Genomic DNA, 23,505 nt, shown 5'->3' with positions numbered 1-23,505 from the left:
ATTATCGGACCAAGCTGCAGAGTGATATGGTTTCCACATATTATTTATTAGAAACGCACAAAACAATAAAGCAAGAACGAAAGGAAGGTGACGACAATGGAGTGCTGACATATAACTACCCATAAACAATATCCCACAAAACACAGGTGGAATAAAATGCTACTTAAAAATTATCCCCAATTAGAGAACGATTACCAGCTGCCTCTAATTGGGAATCATACAAAATGACCAACATAGACAAACAAAACTAGAAGCCCCACATAGAAATAATAAACTAGAGTAAACCCCCAGTCACGCCCTGACCTACTCCACCATAGAAAATAAGGGCTCTCTATGGTCAGGACGTGACAAACACGCAATTTGCGCATCACCAGTTAGAAAACAACTTTGCATAAAGCGTTTTATGACTGGCTTGAACTGAGTTATTGTGGGTGGCATTATATTTCTGTTATATATCTAACATGCAATTTGCGAATTACCAGTTAGAAAACAACTTTGCATAGAGCTTTTTATGACGGGCTTGAACTGAGTAATTGCGGATGGCATAATTTTTTATTTTTTTAAATAAATTGTTTTCCCCCTGCTTTATTCTCTCATTTACATAATGCATGTGCATGAATCCTAATTTAGAATTGGGTCCTTAGTGAAAAGGGAGTTTCATTTTAAGGTGTAAGTAAGTGACCCCACCCCACTATCTATCATGAAACAGGCCTACCCCTCAAGGAATTGAAAGTGGGAAGAGGAAAGCACCTCGAACATACTCATTTGGCTCTGAAACAACCATTTCCCAATTAAATTCATTATTTTTTCCAAATCTTGTATTCCGTTTTGATAAACAGTGTGTTAGTCTTATTCCTAGAGAAGATGCCTTCATGTTGTTTCTTCAAATAGTAATATTCACGGGTGTTATATAATGTGTATTCAGTGATAAATATATGCCACGTTTTGTTAGATATCAGTTTTTTTCTTTGTAGGAATCAGGTGACACACAACAAAAGGTAACAAAATCTGTCTATAAAAAGGTTCATACATGACAATACACTCATTCTCAACGTTGATCATGACTCTTACACCCAAGCGCAAATGGTACGTAGCATTTGTGATTGCAGGTGAGCGAACTGTATTTTAACAATACCATTTATTAATATTTATGTTAACTATTTATGAATGTGTTTGTCCCATATGAGCAAATAGTGTGTTTCACAAAATACTTAATGCACAATTCATATTGTGTGTACTACATGTTTACACAGGGCTCTAAGATTTCATGTAGTAGTTTTGTGCATAGGTTCTCAGCAAATAATAATTTATTTAATATTATTGGGTTAATCGACATGTGACTCTACTCACTAACATTTCCATTGTATAAACACCCTATTGCTTTGCGGAAGAAACAGCACTGTTAGGTATATGACTACTAATATCCTGGTCTACTTTGCTTTCCAATTAATCTGTTAACTAAAAGCAAATGAGAACTGAAACACGTCCGCGTCCATCTCTTATCAACTCACACAGACACAGGACTTTTGACATGGCAATACAATATAACATCTTTACCTCATTGTATGTTTATCATTATTTTCCACTCATGTAGTTGTTTGCACCAATGAAGGAGCATCTCGAGTTCTAGATAGAAGTAAGTATAGTGAAGCAGACTTGCAACTAATTCTGTTATTAAGTTTAATCTTAATAAAAATACAACATCAAATGTACAGTGCCTTGCAAAAGTATTCACCCACCTTGGCATTTTTCCTATTTGTTGCATTACAACCTGTAATTTAAATTGATTTTTATTTGGATTTCAGGCAATGGACATACACAAAATAGTCCAAATTGGTGAAGTGAAATGAAAAAAATAACTTGTTTCAAAAAATTTAAAAAAATAAATAAAATATGGAAAAGTGGTGCGTCCACCTGTGTGCAATCTAAGTGTCACATGATCTGTCACATGATCTCAGTATATATACACCAGTTCTGAAAGGTCCCAGAGTCTGCAACACCACTAAGCAAGGGGCACCACCAAGCAAGCGGCACCATGAAGACCAAGGAGCTCTCCAAACAGGTTAGGGTCAAAGTTGTGGAGAAGTACAGATTAGGGTTGGGTTATAACAAAAATATCAGAAACTTTGAACATCCCACTGAGCACCATTAAATCCACTATTTAAAAAATGGAAAGAATATGGCACCACAACAAACCTGCCAAGAGAGGGACGCCCACCAAAACTCACGGACCAGGCAAGGAAAGCATTAATCAGAGAGGCAACAAAGAGATCAAAGATACTCCGCAGCGGAGATTGGAGTATCTGTCCATAGGACCACTTTAAGCCGTACACTCCACAGAACTGGGCTTTATGGAAGAGTGGCCAGAAAAAAAGCCATTGCTTAAAGAAACAAAATAAGCAAACCCATTTGGTGTTCGCAAAAAGGCATGTGGGAGACTTCCCAAACATATGGAAGAAGGTACTCTGGTTAAATGAGACTAAATTTGAGCTTTTTAGCCATAAAGGAAAACGCATTGTCTGGTGCAAACCCAACACCTCTCATCACCCCGAGAACACCATCCAGTGAAGCATGGTGGTGGCAGCATCATGCTATGGGGATATTTTTCATCGACAGGGACTGAGAAACTGGTCAGAATTGAAGGAATGATGGATGGTGCTAAATACAGGGAAATTCTTGAGGGAAACCTGTTACAGTCTTCAAGAGATTTGAGACTGAGACGGAGGTTCACCTTTCAGCAGGACAATAACCATAAGCATACTGCTAAAACAACACTAGAGTGGTTTAAGGGGAAGCATTTAAATGTCTTGGAATGGCCTAGTCAAAGCCCAGACCTCAATCCAATTGAGAATCTGTGGTGTGTCTTAAAGATTGCTGTACACCAGCGGAACCCATCCAACTTGAAGGAGCTGAAGCAGTTTTGCCTTGAAGAATGGGCAAAAATCCCAGTGGCTAGATGTGCCAAGTTTATAGAGACATACCCCAAGAGACTTGCAACTGTAATTGCTGCAATAGGTGGCTCTACAAAGTATTGCCTTAGGGGGGTGAATAGTTATGCACACTCAAGTTTTCTGTTTTTTGTCTTATTTCTTGTTCGTTTCACAATAAAAAAATATTTTGCATCTTCGAAGTGATAGGCATGTTGTGTAAATCAAATAATACAAACCCCCCAAAAATCTATGTTAATTCCAGGGCAACAAAATAGGAAAAATGCCAAGGGGGTGAATACTTTCGCCCAGCCACTGTAGTTCCATGATGACAATCATACACTGTAGTTCCTATATATGTGACTATCATATAAATACCCAGTCACTTAATGTGGGACTTAACAAAACAATTATTTTCCAGCCTCCACAGTCAGTGCTGGAGGAGTACGTTTAGTGGATGGCCCAAACAACTGCTCTGGCAGGGTGGAGGTTTATTATGCAGGCCAGTGGGGTACAGTGTGTGATGATGACTGGGACCTGCTGGATGCCAAGGTAGTGTGTAGAGCGCTGGGCTGTGGGGTGGTGCTGGAGGCCCCGGACCAGGCTCACTTTGGCCAAGGCAGAGGGGAGATCTGGCTAGATGATGTGCAATGTTCTGGGAATGAAGAGGCACTGCTTGGCTGCAGCTCAGATGGACTGGGGTCACACAACTGTCGACATTCTGAGGATGCAGCAGCGATATGTGAGGGGCAGTCAGGTAAGTGTGGGGTTGAATCTTCTCAGAAGATTTATCTAAACTACCAACACCAGCCAGGGGCTTGTGTAATGCTACCATTTTTCCTCTCTCTCTCTCTCTCTCTCTCTCTCTCTCTCTCTCTCTGTCTCTCGCTCTCCCTCCCTCTCTCTCTCTCTCTCCTCCTCTCTCCCTTTCTTTCTCTCTCCCTCTCTCCCTCTCTCTCGCTCTCTCAGGTCCATCCCCTTCAGATTTCCATTGTGAGTAATTTCAAAATTATTCCCCAGACATCAATTCAACGTATATTCCACGTTGGTTTAACGTAGTTTCATTGAAATGATGTGGAAACAATGTTGATTTAAACAGTGCGTTCCCAGTAGGTCTTTATGTTTCAATTCCAGAAAAACTCACTATATGCAAAGAAATTATAGTCACATCAGATATCTTGTATATTCACACGTCCTGAGAAGAAACCCTTTACTGCAAGGGCATATCGACAGACTTTTCACCTAGTCAACACAGGAACGCTATTACCCGCTTGGCTACCTACCGCCTTTAACCTTTGACAATGGTAGATGCTGTCTGTCTCTCCAGCTGTAGTTGAAGAGGAAAGATTCAAATCAAATTTATTGGTCACATACACGTGTTTAGCAGGCTGCTCAGCAAGGAAGAAGCCACTGCTCCAAAACCGCCATAAAAAATCCAGACTACAGTTTGCAACTGCACATGGGGATAAAGATCGTACTTTTTGGAGAAATGTCCTCTGTTCTGATGAAACAAAAATAGAACTGTTTGGCCATAATGACCATCATTATGTTTGGAGGAAAAAAGGGGAGGCTTGCAAGCCGAAAAATACCATCCCAACCGTGAAGTACGGGGGTGGCAGCATCATGTTGTGGGGGTGCTTTGCTGCAGGAGGGACTGGTGCACTTCACAAAATAGATGTTATAGTGAGGCAGGAAAATGATGTGGATATATTGACGCAACATCTCAAGACATCAGTCAGGAAGTTAAAGCTTGATTGCAAATGGATCTTCCAAATGGACAATGACCAAAACATACTTCCAAAGTTGTGGCAAAATGGCTTAAGGACAACAAAGTCAAGGTATTGGAGTGGCCATCACAAAGCCCTGACCTCAATCCTATAGAAAATTTGTGAGCAGAACTGAAAAAAGTGTGTGCGAGCAAGGAGACCTACAAACCTGACTCAGTTACACCAGCTCTGCCAGGAGGAATGTACCAAAATTCACCCAACTTATTGTGGGAAGCTTGTGGAAGGCTACCTGAAATGTTTGACCCAAGTTAAACAATTTAAAGGCAATGCTAACCAATAAGAATTGAGTGTGTGTAAACTTATGACCCATTGGGAATGTGGTGAAAGAAATAAAAGCTGAAATAAACCGTTCTCTCTACTATTTTTCTGGCATTTCACACTCTTAAAATAAAGTGGTGATCCTAACTGACCTAAGACATCTAATCTTTACTAGGATTAAATGTCAGGAATTGTGAAAAACTGAGTTTAAATGTACAGTGGGGCAAAAAAGTATTTAGTCAGCCACCAATTGTGCAAGTTCTCCCACTTAAAAAGATGAGAGAGGCCTGTAATTTTCATCATAGGTACACTTCAACCATGACAGACAAAATGAGTGAAAAAAATCCAGAAAATCACATTGTAAAATCACATTGTAGGATTTTAAATGTATTTATTTGCAAATTATGGTGGAAAATAAGTATTTGGTCAATAACAAAAGTTTATCTCAATAATTTGTTATATACCCTTTGTTGGCAATGAAAGAGGTCAAATATTTTCTGTAAGTCTTCACAAGGTTTTCACACACTGTTGCTGGTATTTTGGCCCATTCCTCCATGCAGATCTCTTCTAGAGCAGTGATGTTTTGGGGCTGTTGCTGGGCAACACGGACTTTCAACTCCCTCCAAAGATTTTCTATGGGGTTGAGATCTGGAGACTGGCTAGGCCACTACAGGACCTTGAAATGCTTCTTACGAAGCCACTCCTTCGTTGCCCGGGCGGTGTGTTTGGGATCATTGTCATGCTGAAAGATCCAGCCACGTTTCATCTTCAATGCCCTTGCTGATGGAAGAAGGTTTTCACTCAAAATCTCATGATACATGGCCCCATTCATTCTTTCCTTTACACGGATCAGTCGTCCTGGTCCCTTTGCAGAAAAACAGCCCCAAAGCATGATGTTTTCACCCCCATGCTTCACAGTAGGTATGGTGTTCTTTGGATGTAACTCAGCATTCTTTGTCCTCCAACACGACGAGTTGAGTTTTTACCAAAAAGTTCTATTTTGGTTTCATCTGACCATATGACATTCTCCCAATCTTCTTCTGGATCATCCAAATGCTCTCTAACAAACTTCAGACGGGCCTGGACATGTACTGGCTTAAGCAGGGGGACACGTCTGGCACTGCAGGATTTGAGTCCCTGGCGGCGTAGTGTGTTACTGATGGTAGGCTTTGTTACTTTGGTCCCAGCTCTCTGCAGGTCATTCACTAGGTCCCCCCGTGTTGTTCTGGGATTTTTGCTCACCGTTCTTGTGATCATTTTGAACCCATGAGGTGAGATCTTGTATGGAGCCCCAGATCGAGGGAGATTATCCGTGGTCTTGTATGTCTTCCATTTCCTAATAATTGCTCCCACAGTTGATTTCTTCAAACCAAACTGCTTACTTGCAGATTCAGTCTTCCCAGCCTGGTGCAGGTCTACAATTTTGTTTCTGGTGTCCTTTGACAGCTCTTTGGTCTTGGCCATAGTGGAGTTTGGAGTGTGACTGTTTGAGGTTGTTGACAGGTGTCTTTTATATTGATAACAAGTTCAAACAGGTGTCATTAATACAGGTAACGAGTGGAGGACAGAGGAGCCTCTTAAAGAAGAAGTTACAGGTCTGTGAGAGCCAGAAATCCTGCTTGTTTGCAGGTGACCAAATACTTATTTTCCACCATAATTTGCAAATAAATTCATAAAAAATCCTACAATGTGATTTTCTGGATTTTTTTCTTCTAATTTTGTCCGTCATAGTTGAAGTGTACATATACGGCAGTGTAGCCTAGTGGTTAGAGCGTTGGGCTAGTAACCGGAAGGTTGCAAGTTCAAATCCCCGAGCTGACAAAGTACAAATCTGTCGTTCTGCCCCTGAACAGGCAGTTAACCCACTCTTCCTAGGCCGTCATTGAAAATAAGAATTTGTTCTTAACTGACTTGCCTAGTTAAATAAAGGTCAAATAAAATAAAATAGTATAGAATGCAGTATATACATATGAGATGGGTGAAGCAATATTTACACACAATTACAGTGACTAAGATACTGTAGAATAGTACAGTTTATATATATGAGATGAGTAATGCAAGTTACGGAGACATTATTTAAGTGTTTAATTTCCTTAAAGTGGCAAGTAATTTCTAATCTATGTCTATAGGCAGCCACCTTTGATGTGCTAGTGATGGCTGCTTAGCAGTTTGATGGCCTTGAGATAGAAGCTGTTTTTCAGTCTCTTGGTCCCAGCTTTGATGCACCTGTACTGACATGGATGATTTTGGGGTGAACAGGCAGTGGCTCGGGTGGTTGATGTCCTTGATGATCTTTTTGGTCTTCCTATGGCATCGGTGCTGTAAGTGTCCAGGAGGGCGGGAAGTTTTCTCCCGGTAATGCGTTGGGCAGACCGCACCACCCTCTGGAGAGCTTTGCAGTTGTGGGCCGTGCCGTTGCCCTATCAGGCGGTGATACAGCCCAACAGAATGCTCTCAATTGTGCATCTGTAAAAGTTTGTGAGGGTTTTAGGTGTTAAGCCAAATTTCATTAGCCTCCTGAGGTTGAAGATGTGCTGTTGCACCTTCTTCACCACACTGTCTGTGTGGGTGGACCATTTCAGTTTGTCAGTGATGTGTACGCCGAGGAACTTGAAACTTTCCACCTTCTCCACTTCGGTCCCGTTGATGTGGATAGGGGAGTGCTCCCGCTGCTCTTTCCTGAAGTTCACGATCATCTCCTTAGTTTTGTTGACATTGAGTGAGAGGTTATTTTCCTGGCACCACACTCCCAGAGTCCTCACCTCCTTCCTGTAGGCCGTCTCATCGTTGTTAGTAGTCTAGCCTTCTACTGTTGTGTCGTCTGCAAACTTGATGATTGAGTTGTCTGGACCGGCAGCCTTGCAAAGGTTAACATACTTAAATGTCCTACTCATGTCGGCCATGGAGCAGGAGAGCCCACAGTCCTTGATAGCGGGCCGCATCGGTGTCACTGTATTATCCTCAAAGAATCGAAGAAGGTGTTCAGCCTGTCCGGAAGCAGGAAGCAGGATGTCGGTGTTCCTGGTTTTCCTTTTATAATCCGTGATTGTCTGTAGACCCTGCCACATACGTCTTGTGTGTGAGATGTTGAACTAGGACTCAACTTTGTCCCTATACTGACGTTTAGCCTGCTTGATTGCTTTGCGGAGGGAATAACTACGCTCTTTGTATTCTGCCACATTCCCAGTCACCTTGCCATGGTTAAATGCGGTTCTTTGCACTTCCAGTTTTGCGCAAATGCTCCCTTCTATCCACAGTTTCTGGTTGGGGTAGGTTTTAATAGTCACAGTGGGTACAACATGTTCTATGCACTTCCTGATAAAATCATTCACCGTATCGTTATATGTGTCAAAATTATTTTCTGATGTTACTCTGAACATATCCCAGTCCGTGTGATCAAAACAATCATGAAGCGTGGATTCCGATTGGTCAGACCAGCGTTGAATAGTCTTCACGACGGGTGCTTCCTGTTTGAGTTTCTGCCTGTAGGAGAAAGATGTAATCGTGGTCCGATTTGCCTAATGGAGGGCCGGGGAGGGCCTTATATGCACTCTGGAAGGTAGTTTAATAATGAGAGAGTTTTAGCAGCGCGAGTACAACAATCAATATGTTGATAGAATTTCAGGAGCCTTTTCCTCAAATTTGCTTTGTTAAAATACCCAGCTACAGTAAATGCAGCCTCGGGATATGTGGTTTCCAGTTTACATAAAGTCCAGTGAAGTTCTTTGAGGGTCGTCTTGTATCAGCTTGAGGGGGGAAGTAGACCGCTGTGACTACTATTGAGGAAAATTCTCTCGGGAGATCAGCATACCGTCAGCATTTGATTGTGAGATATTCTAGGTCAGGTGAACAGAAGGACTAGAGTTCATGTATGTTATCACAGTTACACCATAAGTCGTTAGTCATGAAACATATACCGCCACCCTTCTGCTTCCAGGAGAAATGTTTGTTCCTGTCGGTGCAATGTACTGAGAACACAACTGGCTTTACAGAGTCAGATAGTATGTCTCGAGAGAGCCATGTTTCTGTGAAGCAGAGTGGGTTACAATCCCTGGTGTTTCTCTGAAAAGCAACTCTCGCCTTGAGCTCATCAACTTTATTATCCAGAGATTGGACATTAGCGAGTAAAATACTCAGGAGTGGTGGGAGGTGTGCAGAAGACCGCCTTGAGTACCTTAATTACTCTGGGGAGAGCAAACAAAGGATCTGCTCCAGGGAAGTCGTAATCCTGGTCGTAATGCTGGAAGTTCTGGTGAGTTACCGTCGCTCTAATATCCAATAGTTCTTCCCGGCTGTATGTAATGACACCAAATAATTCCTGAGCTAACGTAAAAAATAGTACATAAACAAACAAAATACTGCAAAGTTTCCTAAGAGCTAGTCGCGATGCTGCCATCTCCGTCGGCACCATCATAACACCATACCATACTCGTTCTCTCTCTCTCTCTCTCTCTCTCTCTCTCTCTCTCTCTCTCTCAGGTACGTACCCTTCAGATCCAGATTCCCATTGTGAGTAATCTAAAAATGATTCCTTACTTTGTTTCAGTTGCAAAACAAGTTATAATATGTATTTGTAAAACAAAAAGTCAGTGCCGTTACAAGTTTCTTCCTTTCCCTTCCTCTTAACTCAAACAGCTGACTTGACAGTGCGCCTAGTTGATGGTCCCAACCGCTGCTCTGGCAGGGTGGAGGTCTACCAGGATGGGAGTTGGGGGACAGTCTGTGATGATAACTGGGCTGTGCTAGATGCCCAAGTTGTATGTAGAGAGCTGAGCTGTGGACCAGCCACAGAGGCTCCTCACCAGGCTCACTTTGGTGAGGGGAGTGGCTCAATCCTATTGGATGATGTGGCGTGCATGGGAAGTGAGGGATCTTTACTGGAATGCAGCTCAGGAGGGATAGGAAACCATGACTGTGGCCATGATGAAGATGCCAGTGTAACTTGCATGATGGGTAAGTCTCAGTCTACATTTACAGTAGACAAAAAATAGTTTATGTTCAGATGAATTAAGGATAATTTAATACCTGTTTTTCACAATATCTCACTTTCATTGTCAATGTCCCTTCTCCATATTTTCCTATTTTCATAACCTCCAATTCAAGAACAAGAAGATGCATTTAGAAACAGTAAGATAAATTCCATACAACTATATTATACGTGTGTCATTGGGGGCAGTGTGTGATGATGACTGGGACGTGAGCACTGCTGACAGCTCCACTGTATGTGGGCAATCTATTTATTTATTTTTTACTAGGCAAGTCAGTTAAGAACAAATTATTATTTACAATGATGGCCTACCTCGGCCAAACCTGGACGACGCTGGGCCAATTGTGCGCCGCCCTATGGGACTTCCAATCACAGCCGGATGTGATACAGCCTGAGTTTGAACCAGGCACTGCATCTCAGTGCAAGAGATGCAGTGCCTGGTTCAAACCCAGACCGCTGCGCCACTCGGGAGCCCTTAGGATGGCCCCGGATTGACCTAGTTTGGTATGGGAGGTGGTATTCCCATTCTGCTAGAAAACATGGCCTGTGTTGGACCAGAGGACTCTCACTTTGACTGCCTCTCTGATGTGATAGGTCAGTCATGGTTATATGCTGTGGGATCTGAATTTATTGACAACCTTGATAAAGATGAGCAAAAATGACTGTATGAAATAAATAATTAAAATACTGAACTAAATTGTATGCTCAGAAAAATGGGGAAATTATATTATTTATACTAATAAAATTTCTTAGAGAAAGAGATTTTGTTTAACAAGTAATATTTTTTTCTCTCAAAAAGGTAGGGGTCAAAATGATTGACACCCTTGTTTTCAATACATTTCAATGCTTCACCTTGCGAGGATAACAACACTGAACCTTTTTCTAAAATGGTTAATGAGTTGAGAACACATTGGGAGGGATCTTAGAACATTCCCCATACAGAATCCTTCCAGATCCTCAATATCCTTTCTCTGAGCTTATGGCCTGCCCTCTTCCATTCAAACCACAGGTTTCCAATGGCTTTCAAATCCGGAGACTGAAATGTTGATTTTTGTGGCTAATTAACAATTTCTTTGTGGATTTTGATGTGTGTTTGAGATTATTGTCTTGCTGGAAGATCCACTTGCTGCCAAGTTTCAGCATCCTGGTAGAGGCAACCAGGTTTTTGTCTTAAATGTACTGGTTTTGGGTAAAGTTCATGATGTCATTGACCTTAACAAGGGCCCCAAGACCAGTGTAAGCATAATAGCCCCATAACATAAAAAATACACCACCATATTTTACAATAAGTCTGGGCTTCCTTTCTGCTCATGCATTTTCATTTCGAAGCCAAACCCCACCACTGGTGTGCATATCCGAAGAGCTCTATTTTCATGTTATCCAACAAATAACAACACCTGGAGTTTGCTAAACGGCATTGGCACTTGGATTAGAACCGGTTCTTTGGTCAGATGACATGAAAATAGAGCTCTTTGGCCACACACACCAGTGGTGGGGTTTGGCCTCGAAATGAAAATGCATGGGCAGAAAAGAACCCCATACTTATTGTAATATATGGTGGTGTATTTTTTATGTTATGGGGCTATTATGCTTCCACTGGTCTTGGGGCCCTTGTTAAGGTCAATGGCAAATAATCCTGGAGCAATAGGAAATGTGAATTATTATGTGCATTATACTTACTTTTCATTTTTGTAGAAATTGTTAAATATTTCATAACGGCAAATCAAGTCTGAGATTTCAAAGTGAAAATTGCAAACTTCAGAAGCCTTCTTAAACCTCAAATAAACTACAAGTTCTAAATTTACTGCACTGCAGGAAAGTTATCCTACAGCAGGATGATCAAATTAAGATCCGTTTCCATCAGTTTTCAACTCAACAACAGTCCCACACCCTGTCATCTTCACAGTTCTACCTGTCTATTACAGATGGCATTTCCAGAGTGCGTCTGGTCAACGGTCTCAACAACTGCTCTGGTAGAGTGGAGGTGTTTGACTCTGGCCAGTGGGGTACAGTGTGTGATGATGACTGGGATCAGAGGGATGCTCAGGTGATGTGCAGAGAGTTGGGCTGTGGAGAAGCACTAGAGGCCTTTGGATCTGCCAGGTTTGGAAAGGGCAGTGGCTCCATCTCTCTGGATGACTTGGCCTGTTCTGGCTCTGAAGACTCTTTGCTACAGTGTCCCCACAGTGGCCTGGGTAACCATGACTGTGGCCACCATGAAGATGCAGGAGTCACCTGCGCTGGTGAGATAAATGTTTGTGGCAGGACGTTTATACATCATGATATTGTCTATGTTGGTAATAGGGCTAGTGTTACACTGTAAAAACCAAATTCTACAACAGGTATTTCTGTAGACATCCAGCCATTGAACTCCCTGTGGACTTTCCTATTCTCTTTTTGCAGTATTGGCTCGATCTAATACGGGATCTTACTTTATTAGCTGGATCAAAACCATGTATAAAAAACCTAGCGCCATATTCACTAATGATGTCCTTTAAAAAGAATTCCTTCAGTGTAGAGGAACTAGTCAAATTTGCAGTATTTTGCCTTTGCTTTTTGCAATGTTTATAAAGCTATGGTATATGCAAAGAAAAACAATGCAAAATTGATGAAACATGCACTCACCTCAGTATTGTTCGTTAACCCAATTGTACCTTAATAAAGCGAACAGGGATGCACCTAATTTCTAATCAAATCACTTAGTAAATGGAGTTAACAGTTATCTTTGTTTACAGGTCCTACAGAGAACAGCAGCATTTCCAGAGTGCGTCTGGTCAACGGTCCCAACAACTGCTCTGGTAGAGTAGAGGTGTTCTACTCTGGCCAGTGGGGTACAGTGTGTGATGATGACTGGGACCTGCTGGATGCCAAGGTAGTGTGTAGAGCACTGGGCTGTGGGGTGGCGCTGGAGGCCCCGGACCAGGCTCACTTTGGCCAAGGCAGGGGGGAGATCTGGCTAAAGGATGTGCAATGTTCTGGGAATGAAGGGTCACTGCTTGGCTGCAGCTCAGATGGACTGGGGTCACACAACTGTGGACATTCTGAGGATGCAGCAGCGATATGTGAGGGGCAGTCTGGTAAGTGAATGGTTGAAATTTCTCAGACAACTTATTTAAACTACCAACACCAACCAGGGGCTTGTGTAATGTTACCATTTTTTCCCTCCCTCTCTCTTTCTCTCTCTCTCAGGTCCATCCCCTTCAGATTTCCATTGTGAGTCATCTAAAAATGAATTACCACTGGGCACAGACAATGTCTATTTCACATTGGTTCAACGTAGTTTCATTGTAATGATGTGGAAACAATGTTGATTTAAACAGTGTGTTCCCAGTGGGTCTTTACTTTATGTTTCAATTGCAGGAAACCTCACTATATGCAAAGAAATTATGATTCACACATCATGAGAAGAAACCCCTAACTGACATAACCAGTTTGCCTCAGTGCAGTTTGTTTTCACTTAATCACCATAAATCTGAGCATTGTTTATGGTCGGTATATTTTAGGTTTGAATAAGAGATTTACATTTACATTTGAGTCATTTAGCAGACACTCTTATCCAGAAAGATTTACATGTGCAATTAGGGTTAAATGCCTAGCTCAAGGGCACATGAACAGATTTTTCACTTAGTCGGCTCGGAGATTCAAACCAGAGACCTTTCGGTTACTGGCCCAAAGCTCTTAACTGCTAGGCTACCTGTCTCCCTTGACCTGGGTCCTGTAATTCAGCTGGCAGACAATGGCAGGGGCTGTCTGTCTCTCCAGCAATAATTGAAGGGGAAAGATTTAACACCATACGATATTCTCTCTCTCTCTCTCTCTCTCTCTCTCTCTTCATCTCTCAGGTCCATCCCCTTCAGATTCCCATTGTGAGTAATCAAAAAATGATTTTTTACTTTATGTTTCAGTTGCAAAATGAGTCATAATACGTATTTGTAAAACAAAAAGTTAGTGCCCATTACACATTTCTCCCTTTCCCTTCCTCTTAACTCAAACAGCTGACTTGACAGTGCGCCTAGTTGATGGTCCCAACCGCTGCTCTGGCAGGGTGGAGGTCTACCAGGATGGGAGTTGGGGGACAGTCTGTGATGATAACTGGGCTGTGCTAGATGCCCAAGTTGTATGTAGGGAGCTGAGCTGTGGACCAGCCACAGAGGCTCCTCACCAGGCTCACTTTGGTGAGGGGAGTGGCTCAATCCTATTGGATGATGTGGCGTGCATGGGAAGTGAGGGATCTTTACTGGAATGCAGCTCAGGAGGGATAGGAAACCATGACTGTGGCCATGATGAAGATGCCAGTGTAACTTGCATGATGGGTAAGTCTCAGTCTACATTTACAGTAGACAAAAATAGTTTATGTTCAGATGAATTAAGGATAATTTAATACCTGTTTTTCACAATATCTCACTTTCATTGTCAATGTCCCTTCTCCATATTTTCCTATTTTCATAACCTTCAATTCAAGAACAAGAAGACCCATTTAAAAACAGTAAGATCAATTCCATACAACTATATTTTAAGTGTATCATCCGGGGCAGTGGGGTACGGTGTGTGATGATAACTGTGACGTGAGCCCTGCTGACATGGTCTGCAGACTGCTCCGCTGTATGTGGGCTATAGATGCCCCCGTATGGGCCTGGTTTGGTATGGGAGATGGTATTCCCATTCTTCTGGACAACATGGAAGAGAGGAATCTCTCTTTGACTGCCCCTCTGATGTGATAGGTCAGTACAACTACTTGCATCCTGAGGATGCGAGTGTTGTCTGCTCAGGTAAGATTTAAGGGGAAGTTCCATATTCAACTGCTAGATGGTTCCTGATCCTGAAAGTAGTTTATTGGCCAGGAGAACTGTAATCTATGTTTCAGTTTTCTTTAAACAGCCACTGCAACCTTTAGCTAATTTAAAACGCAGGTAGCTTTATTTATTATATAGCACATTTTAAGGTTACATACAATGGGTTCCAAAATGTTTTGACAACCTTGATAAAGATGAGCAAATATTACTGTATAAAATAAATCATTAAAATACTAAGCTATATTGTTTCTTTGAAATTATGTTATTTTATACTAATAAAACTGCTCAGGGAAAGAGATTTTGTTCAACAAGTAAGACTTTTTTCTCTCAAAAGGTCAATACCTTTCAATACCTCACACTGTGAGGATAACTGCACTGACCCTTTTTCTAAAATGGTTTATGAGTTGGAGAACACATTGGGAGGGATCTTATACTATTACTCTATACAGAATCCTTCCAGATCCTTGACTTATGGACAGCCCGCTTCAATTGTTTTAGTATTTTACCCCCTTTTTCAATCTTGTCGCATCGCATCAACTCCCCAAAGGGCTCGGGGAGAAACGGTCAAGTCATGCGTCCTCCAAAACAATGTCCCACCAAATCGCGCTTCTTAACCCAGAAGCCAGCAGCACCAATGTGTCGGAGGAAACACTGTTCAACTGACGACCGGGGTCAGCCTGCAGGCAGCTGGCCCGCCACAAGAGCGCGATGAGCCAAGTAAAGCCCCCCCAGCCAAACCCTCCCCTTATCCGGACGAAATTGGACCAATTGTGCGCCGCCCTATGACAGCCGGTTGTGATACAACCCGGGTCTGTTGTGACACCTCTAGCACTGTGATGTAGTGCCTTAGACCGCTGTGCCACTCAGGAGGCCCTGCGCTCTTCAATTTAAACCACATGTTTTCATGGAAAATGTTGATTTTGTGGCCAATTTATAATTTCTTTGTGGATTTTGCTGTGTGTTTGGGGTTATTGTCTTGCTGGAAGACCCACTTGCAGCCAAGTTTCAGCCTCCTTCACAGGCAACCATGTTTTTGACTAAAATGTCCTGGGACTGGGTAAAGTTTCTGATATCATTGACCTTAATTAACAAGGGTCACAGGACCAATGAAAGCAAAATAGCCCCATAATATCAAAGATCCTCCACCCTATTTTACAGTACATATTGTATGGGTTATTTTCTGCTCATGCATTCTATTTTCGACACCAAACCTACTACTGGTAGATTATTACATATGGGAAGAACTATTGGATATCAGAGTGGCGGTAACTCACCATCACTACCAGCATTACAACCAGGAATACGACTTTCCCGAAGCGGATCATTTGTTCACACCACCCAGAGCAATTGAACTGATTCCAAAGAGCGACCCAAAACAACGCCTGTGAAAAAGAGGGACTGGAAGTGGTCTTCTAGTCCAATTTAGGGGAGCGCACACCACCCTCTGCTTCCGAGTATATTACTCGCTAATATTCAGTCCCTGGATAACAAAGTTCACGAGTTCAGGGCAAGGGTTACTTTCTGGAGAGACATCAAGGATTATAACATACTCTGTTTCACGGAAACATGGCTCTCTCAGGATATACTGTCAGAGTCGGTCCAGCCATCTGGATTCTCAGTTCATCGCGCCGACAGAAATAAACATCTCTCCGGGAAGAAGAAGGGCGGGTGTGTATGTTCCCTGATTAACGACTCATGGTGTAATGGTAATATCATACAGGAACTCAAATCTTTTTTTTCACCCGACCTAGAATACCTCACAATCAAATGCCGACCGTATTATCTCCCAAGTTAATTCTCTTTGGTTATTGTCCCAGCTGCGTATATCCACCCTCAAGCCGATACCACAACTGCCCTCAAGGAACTTCACTGGACATTATGCAAAATGGAAACCATATATCCTGAGGCTGCATTTATTATAGCTGGGGAATTTAACAAAGCAAATTTTAGGAAAAGGCTACCTAAATTCTATCAGCATATCAACTGTAGTACTTGCGCTGGAAAAACACTCAACCATTGTTATTCCAACTTCCGGGATGCATACAAGGCCCACCCCCGACCTCCTTTCAGCCAATCTGACCACAACTCCATTTTGCTCCTCCCTTCCTATAGGTCAAAACTCAAACAGGAAGTATCTGTGCTAAGGACTATTCAACGCTGATCTGACCAATTGGAATTCACGCTTCAAGATTGTTTTGATCACGCGGACTGAGATATGTTCTGGGTAGCTTCTGAGAACAATATTGATGTGTACACTGAGACGGTTACTGATTTCATCAAGAAGTGTATAGGAGATGTTGTACCCACTGTGAATATTAAAACCTACCCTAACCAGAAACTGGATAGAATGCAGCATTCGCGCAAAACTGAACATGCGAACCACAACAAAGTAGTCATTCCCTCTGCAAAGCAATCAAACAGGCAAAACATCAGTGTAGAGAAAGTGGAGTCTCAATTCAATGGCTCAGACATGAGACGTATGTGACAGGGTCTACAGACAATCAGGCTACAAAAGGAAAACCAGCCATGTCATGGACACCAACGTCTTGGAACCGGACAAGCTAAACACATTCTTTGCCCGCTTTGAGGATAACACAGTGCCACCTACATGGCCAGCTACCAAGGAGTGTGGGCTCTCCTTCTCCGTGGACGACGTAAGTATGACATTTAAACTAGCTAAGCCTCGCAAGGTTGCCGACCCAGATGGCATCCCTAGCCACGTCCTCAGAGCATGCGCAGCTGGCTGGTGTGTTTTCGGACATATTCAACCTCTCCCTATCCCAGTCTACTGTCCCCACATGCTTCAAGATGGCTACCATTATTCCTGTACCCAAGTATGCAATGGTAACTGAACTAAATGATTATCGCCCCGTAGCACTCACTTCTGGCATCATGAAGTGCTTTGAGAGAATAGTTAAGGATCATATCACCTCCACCTTATCTGTCACCCTAGACCCACTTCAATTTACTTACCACCCCAATAGATCCACAGACAATGCACTCGAATGCTGTTCATTGACTGTAGTTCAGCATTCAACACCATAGTACCCTCTAAGCTCATCATTAAGCTCGAGGACCTGGGTCTGAACTCCGTCTTGTGCAATTGGGTCCTGGACTTCCTGACAGGCTGTCCCCAGGTGGTGAAGGTAGGAAACAATATCTCCACTTCGCTGATCCTCAACACTGAGGCCCCACAAGGGTGCTTGCTCAACCCCCGCCTGTACTCTCTGTTTACCCATGACTGCATGGCCATGCACTCTTCCAACTCAATCATCAAGTTTGCAGACGACACAACAGTAGTATGGTTGATTACCAGCAACGACGAGACAGCCTACAGGGAGGAGGTGAGGGCTCTGGGAGTGCGGTGTCAGGAAAATAACCTCTCACTCAACGTCAACAAAACAAAGACTATGATCATGGATTTCAGGAAAGAGCAGAGGGAGCACCCCCCTATCCATATCGACAGGACAGCAAAGGAGAAGGTGGAAAGTTTTAAGTTCCTGTGTACATATCACTGACAAATTGAAATGGTCCACCCACACAGACAACTTGGTGAAGAAGGTGCAACAGCGCCTCAACACCTTAAGAGGCTGAAAAAAATTGGGTTGTCACTTAAAACCCTCACAAACTTACAAAATTGAGAGCATCCTGTCGGGCTGTATCACCGCCTGGTACGGCAACTGCACTGCCCACAATCGCAAGGCTCTCCAGAGTGTAGTGCGGTCTGCACAAAACATCACCGGGGGCAAAGTACCTGCCCTCCTGGACACCTACAGCACCCGATGTCACAGGAAGGCCAAAAAGATCATCAAGGGGAACAACCACCTGAGCCACTGCCTGTTCACCCCGCTATCATCCAAAAGGCGAGGTCAGTACAAGTGCATCAAAGCTGGGACAGAAAGACTGAAAAAGAGCTTCTATCTCAAGGCCATCAGACTGTTTAATAGCCATCACTAGCACAGAGAGGCTGCTGCCTACATACAGACTTGAAATCATTGATCGCTTTAATAAATGGAACACTAGTTACTTTAATAATGTCACTTTAGTAATGTTTACATATCTTGCATTACTCATCTCATATGTACAGTGGGGCAAAAAAAGTATTTAGTCAGCCACCAATTGTGCAAGTTCTCCCACTTAAAAAGATGAGAGAGGCCTGTAATTTTCATCATAGGTACACTTCAACTATGACAGACAAAATGAGAAAAAAAATCCAGAAAATCACATTGTAGGATTTTTAATGAATTTATTTGCAAATTATGGTGTAAAATAAGTATTTGGTCACCTACAAACAAGCAAGATTTCTGGCTTTCACAGACCTGTAACTTCTTCTTTAAGAGGCCGCCAGGGACTCAAATCCTGCAGTGCCAGACGTGTCCCCCTGCTTAAGCCAGTACATGTCCAGGCCCGTCTGAAGTTTGCTAGAGAGCATTTGGATGATCCAGAAGAAGATTGGGAGAATGTCATATGGTCAGATGAAACCAAAATATAACTTTTTGGTAAAAACTCAGCTTGTCGTGTTTGGAGGTCAAAGAATGCTGAGTTGCATCCAAAGAACACCATACCTACTGTGAAGCATGGGGGTGGAAACATCATGCTTTGGGGCTTTTTTTCTGCAAAGGGACCAGGTCAACTGATCTGTGTAAAGGAAAGGATGAATGGGGCCATGTATCGTGAGATTTTGAGTGAAAACCTCCTTCCATCAGCAAGGGCATTGAAGATTAAACGTGGCTGGGTCTTTCAGCATGACAATGATCCCAAACACACTGCCCGGGCAACGAAGGAGTGGCTTCGTAATCAGTCTCCAGATCTCAACCCCATAGAAAATCTTTGGAGGGAGTTGAAAGTCCGTGTTGCCCAGCAACAGCCCCAAAACATCACTGCTCTATAGGAGATCTGCATGGAGGAATGGGCCAAAATACCAGCAACAGTGTGTGAAAACCTTGTGAAGACTTACAGAAAACGTTTGACCTCTGTCATTGCCAACAAAGGGTATATAACAAAGTATTGAGATAAACTTTTGATATTGACCAAATACTTATTTTCCACCATAATTTGCAAATAAATTCATAAAAAATCCTACAATGTGATTTTCTGGATTTTCTTTCTCATTTTGTCTGTCATAGTTGAAGTGTACATATGATGAAAATTACAGGCCTCTCTCATCTTTTTAAGTGGGAGAACTTGCACAATTGGTGGCTGACTAAATACTTTTTTGCCCCACTGTATATACTGTATTCTATACTCTCTACTGTATCTTAGTCTATGCTGCTCTGACATTTCTCGTCCATATGTTTATATATTCTTAATTCCATTCCTTTCCTTAGATTTGTGTGGATTAGGTATTTGTTGCAAATTGTTACATATTACTTGTTAGATATTGCTGCACTGTCGGAACTAGAAGCACAAGCATTTCATTACACCCGCAGTAACATCTGCTAAACACGTTTATGTGACCAATAAAATTTGATTTGATTTAATTTGGTGTGTGTGGCCAAAGAGCTCAACTTTCATGCCATCCAACAAATGTAAACACCTGGAGTTTGCTTAATGGCATTGGCACTTGAATTGGAACCGGTTCTATGGTCAGATGACATGAAAATAGAGCTCTTTGGCCACGCTCACCAGTGGTGGGGTTTGGCCTCGAAATGAGAATGCATGGGCAGAAAAGAACCCCATACTTATTGTAATATATGGTGGTGTATTTTTTATGTTATGGGGTTATTTTGCTTCCACTGGTCTTGTGGGCCTTGTTAAGGTCAATGGCAAATATTCCTGCATCAACATGAAATGTTAATTGTTATGTGGATTAGAAATAATGGACATTTTTGTCGGGGTTGATACATTTTTCAGAAGGGAAAATCAAGTCTGAGATTTCAAAGTGGAAATTACAAACTTCAGAAGCCGTCTTAAACCTCAAATACACTACAAGTTCTACATTTCCTGCATTGCATGTTATCCTACAACAGGGTGATCTAATTAAGATGCTACATCTGTATATTTTCTACAAAGTTTTTAACTCAACATCAATCCCACACCCTGTCATCTTCACAGTTCTACCTGTCTATTACAGATGGCATTTCCAGAGTGCGTCTGGTCAACGGTCCCAACAACTGCTCTGGTAGAGTGGAGGTGTTTGACTCTGGCCAGTGGGGTACAGTGTGTGATGATGACTGGGATCAGAGGGATGCTCAGGTGATGTGCAGAGAGTTGGGCTGTGGAGAAGCACTAGAGGCCTTTGGATCTGCCAGGTTTGGAAAGGGCAGTGGCTCCATCTCTCTGGATGACTTGGCCTGTTCTGGCTCTGAAGACTCTTTGCTGCAGTGTCCCCACAGTGGACTGGGTAACCATGACTGTGGCCACCATGAAGATGCAGGAGTCACCTGCGCTGGTGAGATAAATGTTTGTGGCAGGAAGTTTACATATCATGATATTGTCTATGTTGGTAACTGTACTTACATTTGTGACACAAATCCTATTCAAGTCATGGTACTGATATTAACATTTTTCCCACGTCATGTTCAAATCATCTATAGGTGACTTTGTTGATTTTCACAATACATATTAGATACTTTCGGATGATTTGGACATGATTTACAAAAAATGTCGGTGCCAGGATTTGGATGGATTCGTGCCACAAATTCTAAAACGTTAGCATTTGTAAAACAATCCCAGGGAAATGAACCAAAGCATGGATTTCTGTCAAACCTTGTTCTTTATCCTTTACAGGATAAAGAAACCAATTTGATTTTGTACTATGGGTGAACTATCCCGTTAAGCAGAAATCAGTCAAGAAGTTGTTGCTTGCTCATACGTAGATGCTGTGTAAAAGTCTGTGTGAAAAGTAATACTTTTGCTCATTTTAATATGTGGTGACCCTATGTGTCAATGTTTCACTGTTTTTCTCATTTTAGGTTCTGCTTCCGGGGCCTTCTGAATGCATGTACTGTAGAGCTCTCATCCATCCAGTCTAGTAGAAACAATGGTCAACCATATATACTGTATGTACATTCAAATTCTATTTCTATGATACCACCTCTCTCCTCCTGGGACATGCTGGTGTGCAAATCAAACACACTATTAAAAATACAGTACGGAAAACCATTATCTGTAACAATTGAATTCTGACCAGAGGGGATTTTCTTGCTTTCAGCAGGGAATGTGGCATCCAACTATTTAAAATCCTGCCTCATGTATCATTCATAAAAGCCCTCTTTAATGACACAATGCCAAGAAGGTTGCTGTGTCAGAGTTTCCAGACTGAGAAGGTGAAGACAACCCAGGCCAGCCAAGCCCCAAAGGCCTTCTAAATTTGAACTCCAATATAATTAAAATGCAATCACATGAGGTATAAGATTAGTATGCATAAGGTGTTGAAAATTATTTGTGTAGTGTTGACAATACTGTAACGTCAATTAGGAAGTGAACTGAAATACAATTTTTTTAAATCATCAGAGAAAATAATGGGCCATTTTTTATTCATGGTTTTAATTTAAATTCATTACATGATATTTAGACATTTAAAAGTTTGTGTTGACATTTTTCTAGTTCTACAAAACATTGTATTTGTTATGTCCCTTGCATAGTTTGGTTTCTACAAGTAACAGGACCTTGAGTCATATTACCAGGCTAGTGTACTGTGAATTATTATAATTGACTGTATCTTGGATTAAATCAAAGTAATGAATACTGTATTGTTCTTCCAAGGTATTTACCATTTCTTTATTTTCTTTGGGATTTTACCCATATATTCACAAAGTTGCAAGAGTAAAGTTCACCTGCTAAATTCCTCTCCATCCACTCCATCAATAGAGAGCAACAATAGGTCATTGTTAGATGATCAAGGTATCTAATTAAGCTTTACAATATAGGCTAACTTGAACATTAGACTTTTCCCAAAATATCAATAGGAATATATTTTTCATTTTACATTCTTATTGTCCTCCTATTTCTCACCCACAATCACCATAATGGTTTCACATTGTCATGTTAGGCTTATGGGAGGTGCACTGCTGTTCAATGAATTAACATTAGTCAGACAATCACATTTATGACATGAAAGAGGCCCAGCAACTCAGCTCATTTCACAGGGAGCCTTAATAATCTCTATTTAGATTCTGAATATGCAATCAGGCAATTCCATTTTATGCCAGAAGAGGGATACAGTCCAGTTGTGGTGTGCTAGAGCCGGCAGATCTCAATTCACATCTGCTACAATTCTGATAGGACATTTAAAGGATTTCAAATTAATTAATTGATTGTGTAAATTGTTGTTTGGGCTTTACTTTAAAAAAAGATGGTCTCTTTTTATAGAGGGATGAAGAGACCAAGTGTATGCCAGACTCATGCAGGTGAAGGTCATGGACTCAATAACTTCCTTCCTCCTTCCTCTTCCTTCTTCCTCACCCCACTCCTGTGTTGGCACTGGGCTATGTTTTATTAATGGGGAAGTCGCTGGCTACATGGCTACCTCTATAATTAATGTAGTTTAGCATTAGAAGGCAATGTGTTCTGGGGAGAAGGACAGGAGAAATCTGATTATGATGAATGGACAGTGCATATCAATGAGACCAGAGAAACAACCTGTCATTTTGTCTATGTGTAATAAACTACGTAACACTATATGGTCTGATTGTTTATTACATGTTCTGTAGACAAAATGTTTAGCTAATTATTATGATGATAATAAAAATATTTAATTGTGATGAGGCAACATAAACATGTTACAGAGCCGTTTTCAACGTAGGGCTATC

The 23,505-nt window shown here is 41.9% G+C and overlaps 1 protein-coding gene across 1 annotated transcript; it reads left to right on the top strand.

Moving 5' to 3' along the window:
• Positions 1 to 1,060: 1,060 nt before the first annotated feature.
• LOC112221545 (deleted in malignant brain tumors 1 protein-like) lies at positions 1,061 to 23,374 on the top strand. The gene is made up of 15 exons (XM_024383670.2): positions 1,061 to 1,109; positions 1,595 to 1,636; positions 3,349 to 3,684; positions 3,897 to 3,920; positions 9,452 to 9,481; positions 9,608 to 9,925; positions 10,076 to 10,099; positions 11,885 to 12,202; positions 12,695 to 13,036; positions 13,149 to 13,172; positions 13,802 to 13,825; positions 13,955 to 14,272; positions 14,422 to 14,445; positions 20,826 to 21,143; positions 21,667 to 23,374. Exons 1-15 carry the CDS (start codon positions 1,061 to 1,063, stop codon positions 21,687 to 21,689), a joined length of 2,214 nt encoding a protein of 737 aa, XP_024239438.1. The 3' UTR covers positions 21,690 to 23,374.
• The last annotated feature ends 131 nt before the right edge of the window (positions 23,375 to 23,505 follow it).

This window comes from Oncorhynchus tshawytscha, linkage group LG22 (assembly GCF_018296145.1).
Source record: "Oncorhynchus tshawytscha isolate Ot180627B linkage group LG22, Otsh_v2.0, whole genome shotgun sequence".
NCBI classification, from domain to species: Eukaryota; Metazoa; Chordata; class Actinopteri; order Salmoniformes; family Salmonidae; genus Oncorhynchus; species Oncorhynchus tshawytscha.
Note: the sequence above shows the minus strand (reverse complement) of the source record. Positions and strands in the feature narration are given on the sequence as shown.

What these genes read in the sequence shown, in the direction of transcription:
- LOC112221545 (XM_024383670.2), top strand. Translation starts at nt 1,061, where the DNA reads ATGACTCTTACACCCAAGCGCAAATGGTACGTAGCATTTGTGATTGCA. An exon ending in ATCCCCTTCAGATTCCCATT is followed by an intron (nt 13,826 to 13,954) that starts GTGAGTAATCAA and finishes TAACTCAAACAG; the next exon opens with CTGACTTGACAGTGCGCCTA. An exon ending in TGCAGGAGTCACCTGCGCTG is followed by an intron (nt 21,144 to 21,666) that starts GTGAGATAAATG and finishes TTCTCATTTTAG; the next exon opens with GTTCTGCTTCCGGGGCCTTC.